The 10,809-nt window shown below is 50.1% G+C and overlaps 1 protein-coding gene across 1 annotated transcript in view; it reads right to left on the bottom strand.

Moving 5' to 3' along the window:
* The window catches only part of Elk3 (ETS transcription factor ELK3), a 38,182-nt gene extending 27,769 nt beyond the window's left edge, over window positions 1-10,413 (bottom strand). The window contains exon 1 of the mRNA XM_015482911.2: window positions 10,204-10,413. Within this exon, the coding sequence (XP_015338397.1) occupies window positions 10,204-10,410 (207 nt within the window). The 5' untranslated portion in view covers window positions 10,411-10,413. The remainder of the gene's footprint in view (window positions 1-10,203) is intronic.
* Between the last annotated feature and the right edge of the window lie 396 nt (window positions 10,414-10,809).

Raw genomic sequence — 10,809 nt, forward strand, 5'->3', positions numbered from 1 at the left:
CTGTAAAGTCACCTCTGCACAGTGGGACAGGGGAGGCTGAGCCACAGGTCCCTGAAGTGTCTCTCCTGCCCTTCCCTTTCCCCTGTGATGCTCTGACACTGTGGTCCTAAGCCCCGGGCCGCCCTTTGTCTAAAGCTCAAGTGTGGAATGCGCACCCTCACACCTGCCCACACACAGTCCGCTTCTACAGTGCTGCCAACCAAGGGCTCTAACTGCATCTCTGAATTGGCCAACTCGCCAGCTCCCAGGGGAGGATTTTTGGTAGTTTGGGTTAAGATTTCTTTCTTTTTTGGCACTGGTAAGCTGCAGTGTGAACTGTCACACCAAATTCAGCTGGCCTGGGGCTGGGGTGGGAGGGCTCCTCAGCCTTGCTGCCTGAACAACGGTGGTCCCCAAGGTGCTGCAAACGAGAAGAGCCATCTTGCTGGTGTGGCAGGACACAAGACCTGGGAGGCTCAGACTGGACACTGGACTACCTTCCACTGTGGCAGCACTGACCTTCTCCAGTACTGGCAGCCCCGGTGGGGGCCTCAGGGGACACAGGTGGCCTGGGAGCATGTTCTCATCCTGGCTCTGCCACCTGTTTACTTAAGAATCGCCTCCCAGGCTGGAGACGGTGCTCAGGGTAAAGCCAGCACCACACACAAAAAGTAAAGAGTAAAAATGAAATGAAATAAAAATGGTCTCCCCTCTAGGGTCCTGGGGTGGTTTCTTGTGTCCTTTCCTGCTCTGATATTTGAGATGACAGATTCCTCTGTGACAGAAGGACACATGTCTGCTTGCTCCTCACCCATTCTACCTGTATCTGGCCCAGTGAGGTAGACAGGGTGACAGCAGGAGAGGGGAGGGACACAGAGCAGGCAGGTGGTCACTGAGTACAAGCAACCTGCAGAGGAGCAGGCAGGAAAGACAGAGGGATGAGGAGGCCATGCTGGGGGAGGGCAGCTGGGGGACTTCCAAGGCAGTGGGACTGGGGCTGGGTGGGGAAGGGTCTTTGGAGTCTATCTGGGGACCACAGGACACTGGGGAGGTGCACAAGCAGAAGCCTGCCCAGTGCCGACCTGGCTTTCTTTAGGAGGCAACTTCTGAAGACACGGGTGTTATGGGGCCACCCAAACCAGCACCTCCCATGCTCATCTGGCTGTGGATCCTGCCAACAGTCCTTCCTCTGTCTTAGTCAAAACATGTGGGAGGGGCGTCTCTTCTTTCTGCCGGCCTTGGGGTAGTACCCAGCAACACAAGGAGTGTAAGATTCCAGTCTGAGCCCAGGGACCTTAACATGGGATCCTGCAGCTTCATAATCCTGAGTGTGGACTCCTAGGCTGCTGGGCACAGCGGCACAGGCCTGTAATCCCAGTGGCTTGGGAGGCTGAGGCAGGAGGTTCACAAGTTCAAGGCTAGCCTCAGCAAATGAGCATGGTCCTAATCAACTTAGTGAGACCCTGTCTCAAAATAAAATATAAAAAGGGGTTGCGAATCCGTGGTAAAGCACCTCTAGGTTCAATTCCCAATACAAAAAAAAAAAAACGACTTCGAGGCTGAAAGCTCTGTTGCTGGCCAGCTGCTACATCATGGATCTGTTATAAACCTCCTGGAGACTCAGTATCCCCAACCTCTCCAATGGGTCCACTACTGACCATGAGGACAAGTGCATCAGGACTTAGAAAACGAGTTAATAAATGTAAAAATACCTAGCGCAGCGCCTCTCCATACACGTGAGCTTCCCTCCTTATGCTACCAATTTGGGGTAGGAACTGAGCGCAGGCAGGAGGTGGGAAGAGGCTGCACGAGGAGCAGCTGGTAGATGGTGGGTGGCGGGTGGTGTGATGTGAATGTGAGGGTTTCTGTCAGTTTGTCTACACAACCCCTCAATTTTCCTGCAGCTAAAAGCCTAGAAGCAGGACCGCTGGTGCTGGCAAACGCAGACTCGGTGTGGGCTTGGGCAACGGCCTGACGCAAGTGGATCTGGCAGGCTGCGGGAGCTTTGGCAGGAGCCTGCTCATCAATGCGGTGTTGACGGTGCTCCCAAGGCTCCAGCTCATCCTTGTTCCTTAGCAACTGCCCTATTTGGGGGAACTCTGTGTGCCGTGGGGAATCTGGCTTGGAAGCCCAGGCAAGACAGGAAGCACCCCCAGGTGACATGCAGTGTCTGTCCCCTCCCCCTGTAGCCCAGTCCCCTTATGCCGGCTGCTACATCCCGGGGCAAGGTGACCAGATTGGAAAACCTCCACGAGGCAGCTCAGCCACTCCACAGGTCTCAGGCAGCTTCCGGGCCCAAATGCTGCAGAGAGGCCCTGGCTACCCCTTTGGCCCCCAGACAAAAGCCCGGTTGCCATCTGTGGTCCTCTGAACCATCTGAGCAACGGAAATGGGATAAGGGGAAAAGGGACACCCAACAAAACACACAGGCTCTCAACACTTGGGCCCATGGCTAGGCACAGAAGGTTCCGTCCATACACAGGACACCACCAATGGAGTCCAGGACAGATGGGTCTTCCGTGGAATTCCATAGCCAACAAAGATGTTCTAGAAAGTTCTGCGATATGAACATTTGCTGGAGTTTTGTTCTTCCTCTGCTGTGACAACGTACCATTTTATCTTCACAAAATTTATTTTGGGGATTTAAGAATCCCACCAGGGCCTGGCTTCTTGGCACGGGCAGTGGAACTCGGGACTTGTATTATTAAAACTAACGTTCTCCTGCCTGAGCGCACACCCAGTTTATAATGAATTGCCCAATTAAGTTGAGAGGGTGATGCGTTCTTCTTCCAGGAATATGTTGCCAATGACTTTGTCCCCGCTGTTGTCCCCTAAACCCCTTCCAATGAAGTGAAGATGACCCAGGACACTGTGAGGCTAAGCCATGGACGGGGGAGATTTCTCATTCTATCACCGTTATCATCTGCTGATAAGAAGGGAACTGGCAGAGTGTCCAGCCTCCCCCTGGGATGAGCATTCACTGCCAACAACCAGGACAAATGGTCTGTTGGATGGAACAGGATGAGGGATTGTCTGAGCTTCCAGGTCTTTCTGTAGCAACCTAGAGAGCCTGTGTCTCTGGCCCCTCGTGAACAGAAGACAGCTGCCCACCCCATGTGACGCCGGCCTCCACCATCTTCCTCTCCCCGCAGGGGTTTCTGGAGCAGGGCCTGAGGGCCCTGGCACTGCAGGTGTGGTGGGGCCAGCTCACCCGGTGGGGAGAAACGGGTTCGTAGCCAAAAAGATCAGAACAGTAGGATCTGATGTGAAACGGTCAATGCCAAGAAGAGGAAGAGGAGACGCAGATTTTTATTCTAAAATGTGTAATCTGATCACGGGGCACTCCCTTGCTTTCATGGCTCCGTCAGATCTCGCCAGAAAGTGTCAAGGATAGCATGATGTACCCCATGTTCCACTCCCCACTCACATTCCAACCCCGTCTCTCCCTCCGTCCCTAAATAAATACTCTGCGCTTGGAAAAGTCACACTCTTTCACACTCCCTGCCTTGGCCCAGGCTGTTCCATTCTGGTATATTCCTTTCCAACTTTTCCCAGCTGGGTAAACTCATTCTCAGGCCTGGAGGCCCAGGCCAAGTGCCCTGACCTCGGGAAGCCTTCCGTCTGCTTCTCGGCCAATCCCCAGGAAGGCCGAGTTATCATGTCCATGGTAGCACTTCCCATGATTGGGGAGACATTTTTTGATTTGCATGTCTGTATCCCCCATGGGCTGCTGAACAACCCCAGGGTGGGGAAGGGTTTTGTCAGAGGAATGGCTGAATGAATAGCAGAGGTAAGGGAAAGGGACCCTGTCAATTAGAGGCAGAAGCAGGCTAAAAGCAACCCAGAACTTCTTTAAGAAGTGCAGAGATGCCGTGAATCTCAGGAGTCCCTCCTGCCCCTTGGATCTGGTGCACAGGTGTGTGGCGGTTGTGAGGGCCCGATACAGGTACGCTCCATCTCACCCTGAGATGAGAGATCCAAAAACTGATCCTGCCCACTGTTGTTAAGCAACAACCAAAAAGGAGCTGTTCACCTGTTCATAAATACAATCTCTGGAAGAGATCCCTAAAATTACATCAGTAAATTTACCTTTCAGAAAACTCAGTTTAAACCTAAGAGGAGAAAAGAACAACCCCACCCCAAACTGCCAACAATCGCCACTACATTAACAAACCCATCTCCTAGGACTTAAAGTGACACTGCGGAAAACAAGCTGTGCGGTAGGGGGCGACTGTGAGATGCCCTGGCTCAACGTAAATGCCCTGTGCAGTCTCCACCAGCTCCGGCTTCTGCACCTCCATGTGCAGCCACAGGTGCTTTCTGTGTCTACCTGTGCCTCGGAGCTGGCCAGGGGTCCTTCAGTCCCCAGCCCCCCCCCCCGCCCCAGGGAATACAGCATGCTGCTCCTGGCCTGGGCAACTCTCCTGTCTGCAATGCTAACTGGGTTTGCCCAGCAGCCTTGTCAAAAGTTGTGCTTGGGGAAGGTCATCTTTGGCAGGAAAACCCTGACCCTCTGACCTTGCCTTGTATGTATGTAGGGAGTCCAGAGAGATGCAGGTGGGGGAAGGAACCGCAGAGACTGGAGCTAGATCTCAGCCACTGCTGACCCAGGAGCCCACGGGGCCAGCTTCTCTTCCCATTTCAGCTGTCTATTAAAGTCTTCTGCTATTCCAGATCATCCCAGTTCCTAAAGACTCTGAATCCCTCCAAGCCACCTTGTTCTTCTCCACCCTGCCTCACTCTGGGGACCTGGTGGTGGCACAGTGTGATGCACCTGCTGTTGAACTATTGCTCCTGTCTCCAAGTCTACTATTACCCCTGCTGCTGGGTTGAGCTGCTGTTTCTCATGAGGAGCGGCTTTCTTTTAGGATTTGCTGAATCTGAACCCTCATCTCCAAGGTTCTCCTTTTACTATGTAATTTTGAAAATCCAAATAAAAGCCCAGCAGTGTCTGAAATGTAGGGACATGTTATAGGTAGAAATGTGTCACCCCTGAAGGTCCTAACTGCCAGTACCTGTGACTGTGGCCCTATTAGAAACAGGATATTTGATTGAGTAGAGAGAAGTGATGGGAGGGGAGGGGAGGGGAAGGGGGGAATGGAAGGGCAGCAGAATAAAATAGACATTATTATTGCTGTGGGTATATACGTGACTGCATGATCAATGAGATTCTGCAACCTGTACACTCAAAAAAATAAGAAATTATATCCCATCTGATTCAAATGTATGATATGTCAAGATCATTGTACTGTCATGTGTAACTAATTAAAACAAATAAAATAAATAAATAAATAAATAAATAAGAAACAGGATCTTTGCAGATGTGACCAAGTTTTTGTATTCATACTGTATTAGGATGGGCCTTCATCCAATGACTGTGTCCTTACAAGGAGAGTCACAGAGACACAGAAGGAGAACACCATGTGTCAACAGAGGAAGAGAGAGTAAGGTGGCTACAAGCCAAGGCATGCCAAAGACTGACGGGCACACAGAAGCAAGGAAGAGGCAAGGAAGGTGCCTCCAGCCATTCAGAGCAGCCCAGCCCTGCAGCTGCTGACACCTTGACTTTGGACGTCTAGTCTCTAGAATTGTGGGAGACTTCATTTCTGGTGCCTGAATCCACCCAGAGCTTGTGGTCATGTTACAACAGCCCCAGCAGCCTAATGCAGCCCAATAATCAGAAGGCAGTGAGTTGTTTTTTTTTCCCCTTAATTGATGCAACTTCTACGACACGAGTGATTTGTACCTGAATAGAACACATTTGCACCTTTGTTTAGCATTTACTGAGCAGCTAATACGTGCCAGAGGTTGTGCAAGGTATCAGGGCAATAAAAGAAGTTCTGCGAGAAGGACACCTGTGTAAACAGATGACTGTGACATAAGGCAGCAGGATTTACAAGCAGGAATGACGACTGGCATGCACTTGGTGTGGCATGTGGACCTACTGAGTACCTGACCTGGTGCTGAGCACCCTGCACACATCCTCTCTCTTAATCCACAAGCCAAGCAATGAGGGGAGGCGCTGTGATTGCCCCTGCTTCCCCTGGGGGAACTGAGATGGCTGGGCTCTAATTGGGGCACTGAATGCACAGCCCACAGGGGCGCTATGGGCCCAGGAAGCTGGGAGGTTGCTTCAACTTGGGGTGCCTGGGGAAGTATAGGAGCTTGATTCGGGAAGCAGGAGGGTCATATAAATTTGAAAGTGCCTCTGTGGAGTTTTCGCAGCAGTCCAAATAGATAAACAGACCACAGATAGAGAACGGCTGCTGTCCATCATGAGGCACTAAGGAGCAGGACCAGGGCTCCTGACATACCCACAGTGAAGGCAGCCGCCATTCCCAGGACCTGGCACCCCCTATGTCTGCATGCCTGTGCAGGAAGGGGGTGTAAAGGTTTTTATTTCCTTCTCTATATTCATTTGAATTTCGCAAATTAGTCATAGGAAATATCACCACCCACATTATTACTCTGGCTAATGCTTTGTCACCCCTACTGTGTCCTGGTCACTGTTCTCATCACTGCACGTGTGTCACTGTGGCTTGTCCCCTGCCGCCCCATGGGGTAGACTTCACTGAGGCCCAGAGAGACAGGGAGAACTACCTCCACCAGAGCTGGACTCCACCCCAGACCACCAGCCCTACGCTGGAAGCACCTCGCTATAGTAACCCCAGGGTGCTGGTGCCAGTTTTAAAGGAATGATGACCTCAGCCCAGTGTGACATCAGGAGCACATACATTATGTCCCTCTGTCTTCTGCACAGCTTTGTACACATTTGCACTTTTTTTCCCCCTCTGCCCATTTTTAATATCCTGGAATGAGCTAAAAATATAACATATAACATATAAAAATAATGATATTCTCATGCTTGTCTACTCTGGCAGGGAAACTTCCCTATTAGGACAAACCAAGGGGTTGCAGTTTCAGCCAAGAGTGAAAAGATTAGAGCTAGCAAAGGACAGAAAGGGAACTGGCTGCCAGGCTAGGGAGTGAGTTACCCCCTGTGTCCCTCGCAGGCTCTGGGAAGAGGGAGGGGGAGGAGGGGGAAGAGAATGACCACAATACTGACAAGTTGGATCAGTGTTGTGTCCTCAGGGTCAGCCTGAGGACACCAAGGGCACCCACATGGCCCTGAGCTTCACATTCACAAGGACCCTGCACAGACATGTCCCTCAGGTTAGAGGTCCGGCCATTTAAGGCGGCCATTACTGTAGGTCAACAATTGTCAGCCACTGGCAGTTGGATCCACTTTGGTCAGTTATGCAACATTGAAAGTGTTCACCATAAAATGTAAAATAAAGCATCCCTTATGTCGCCTCCCTTTTTCCTTATCTCTCCCTTCCCTCTTTACTTCTTCCTCCTACCCTCTTTCACTCACCTCCCTTCTTCCCCTTTATCTTCCTCCTTCTTCCTCCTCTTCTTTTTAAACTGTGTTAAGAGTCTGCTACACGGGAGGCTGGGATTGTGGCTCAGCAGTACAGTGCTTGCCTAGCACATGTGAGGCCCTGGGTTCCATCCTCAGCACCACGTAAAAATAAATCAATAAAATAAAGGTATTGTGCCCAACTACAGCTAAAAATATATAATTAATAAAAAGGGTCTGCTATGGTTTGCAGATGGCTTGATGTGTCCCCCAGGAGTTGGTGAGTTGGAAGCTTGGTCCTCAGTGTGGTGATGTTGGGGGCAGGGAACCTTTAAGAACTGGGCCTGAGTGTGAGGGACTAGGTATTTGGGAAGGCTGCCCTCAGGGGAGATTAATCCTCTTATGGGACCTCAGTCCTGAGACAGTGGGTGGTTATAAAAGAGTGAGACTGACCCCAGGTATTTTAGACTTCCTGTCTTATCATGTAATTTCTACCTCTCACACATGTTCTTACCACGCACGGTGTCATCTTCCATGTTGGGATGCAGCCAAGGGGCCCCTCACCACATCAAGTGCCATGCTCTTGAGTCTCTAAAACTATGAACTAAATAACCCTCTTTTCTTTATGAACTATCTAGCTCCAGGTATTTTGTTGTAGCAATACAAGATGGACTAATAAAAGTCTAACTTTTAATCTTACACATCCCTTGAAAGCACTTCATATGGAAGAGTCAAACTGACATGTGAGCATGCATGTGTACATGTGGGATGTGGAAGGAAAGAAATGGCACATCCTCTTCTGGTGTCCAAGCCTGAGATGACATAATAGGACAACAGGCTTCTCCTGCCCAAAGAAGCTCCTGCAGTCACTGTGAGGTCCAGGCTGCTGCTCAGAGGCTGCTCCAAAGTCACATGCAGGGTCCCTGCTTTGCCCCAACAGGAGGGGAAATGGAAAAGACTGGCAAGCAACCCCCAGTGGCTGCCTGGGCCCCAAACCTTGGGCTCAACATTCTACACAGCATGTGCCTGGATTTTCCAATACTGGAGTTCTTGACAACAAAGAACATGTTCTTGTTGTGATTTCTAGGTTCTAGTGCCCTTGGGCAGCCTGACTGCCTACCTGGAACTCAGATGTACCAAGGAAGAGAATGGCCCAGAAGGCAGGGTGTGCGCGTGCCTTTGGCTAGGAAACCACGCACACCAGCTGGGCTCAGATCTGGGCTCTGCCACTCACAGGCTTTCAATCAAAGCCCCATGTTCTCACCTGTGCAAGGAGGCGGCCCTGGCAGCATGGGTCCCATGGTTTAAAGCAGACAGGGGTAGGAGGTGCTCAGCATGGAGCCTTGGACACCTAGTAGAAAGTACCCAATGTACTTGGAGGCTATGAGAAACACTTTCTCTACAGATACAAAATATCTGCGACGGGGAATCAGGTGCCGTGGAAATGGCAGTGACAGTCATGTCCAGCCAGGAGATCCCTTCCCGCTATAGAGACACCCCTCAGCCCCACTCCAAGCCCCAAAGAGGAAGAGGTGAATGGAGTCGCAGACAGAGGCAGCACTGCTCTCCTTTGACACCTTGATTTAAAACAATGAAAATGCCAAGCTTTTAGGCTCGGAGCCAGCAGGGAAGCTGGACTGTTTTACTTCAGGGCGCCCCCGATTCCCAGGGCAAAACTTAGAACCTGGGGGAAATGCGAGGCACCACACCATCTGCCGCTTTCAGACAGTGCAATTAGCAAGAAGTGCTCTTCCCTCTTAGTGGGACTGTGCATTAAGTCAGGGTTAATTAATTGCCACATTAAAGGAAAGCACCTTTAGCATTTCAATGACATAATCATATGCAATTACGATCCTATAAAGGCACACTTTATAATTAAAGATGTCTTCACTTCCTGAAATGTGTAATCCTTATGTCTTCAATTCCAAAGAGGTTGGCAGACAGAAGGCACTAAATATAGATCAGGGTCTACTATTTAAATCAGTTTTTAATTCACCTTTCAATATGAACGGTAAACCAGAACAAAAGCTTACCGTTATGATGACTGTAAGTCTTCATGTCTATGAGGCTAAATATTCAGCCACAAAAAGATTTGAATAGAAACGGTCAACAATTACAGGCCTAAAGTGGTTCTCCTAAATGGCGAGAGCTCTGCCCCAGAAGCACTTGAACCACTTGTCCAGGAATGCATTAAAACTCACCCCAACTGTCTCTGGCAATTACACTGTATTTTCACTTAACCAAGCATTCTGTTTTATCTCTGTGACTCAGAAATGAAAATAGGCTTTCTTGTGATTAGAGAAGCTTCCCATCAAATTGTAAACACCATGCACCAAACACTGTTCAAAATACCCAACCCGGAATGGACAGGTCAGTCTTCACAACCAGCCTGAGATGGGCACTCTAAGGATCCCTATTTTGTACATGGGGACACTGAGACAACGGAACCTTAAAAATCATGTGTCCATGCCCCGACTGCTCAGGAAAGGTCCTCCTGACCGAACTGCAAACCAGAAGGGAGAAAACAGACTTTCTAGACTTGAACACTCCTTATGTCCCTGGAGCAAGTCAATGTTAGAGAAGCCCCGCAACCTCCTGACTTCTAATTCCTGTGGCTAGTGAGATTCTTCAACCAACTGCAGGTAAAAGACAGAGAGAAAATAAAATCTGAACCACAGTAACCTCCAAAAAGCTCCAGAGAAGGGAGAAAGATCCTCCTAACAGGTCTTCTTAGAAACGGCCTTAGGGGCCCCCTCTTTTATCTTCTAACTTGATTCATGAAGCACACTATCTGCTTTCATCCCCGGAATAGGAAAGGGGACCCCCCTCCCCCCAGGCTGGCTCATGCAAGGTCAAGGGTTTACCTTGTCATAATAGTATCGCAGCGCTCTGCTCAGCTTATCATAGTTCATATTTGTCTTGTTTTTGCGGAGTCCCCACAGCTTGGCCACTTCTTCTGCTTTGAGGAGCTTGAATTCACCATCGTTGGAGGTCCAGCAGATCAGATGCTCGTGTTTCTGGTCCAGCAGCAACTGCAACAGGAACTGCCACAGCGTGATTGCACTCTCCATACCTGGGGGGAGAGGAGGCCAGGTCAGGAGCCACCCGGCCGGCAGGGGACAGGGGCTGCAGGATGCCCCGCCTCCTCCAGTGAGCCTAAGAGAAAGCCGCCTTCCCTTCCACCCCACCCGGTACACCATCGGAACCCCACTCGGAACCCCACTTGGAACCTGGTGCTTTCTGGCTGCATTTTTTTTAAAAAAAATTTTGTTTGTTCTTTTTGGTTATCCATGACAGCAGGGATTTCTTTCAGTATATTCATACAAACATGGAATATTATCTCTGCATTTTTGTAAGCAACTTCGATCCAGAAGTACAGGGAAACCCTGTGACCCTGGGATTCACTACACACATCCCAGCAAGGAACAGCAGGGCACTGGGATTGATGTGGAAAACGATGAACCAAATGA

Source organism: Marmota marmota, unplaced genomic scaffold (genome assembly GCF_001458135.2).
Source record: "Marmota marmota marmota unplaced genomic scaffold, marMar, whole genome shotgun sequence".
Classification (NCBI taxonomy): Eukaryota; Metazoa; Chordata; class Mammalia; order Rodentia; family Sciuridae; genus Marmota; species Marmota marmota.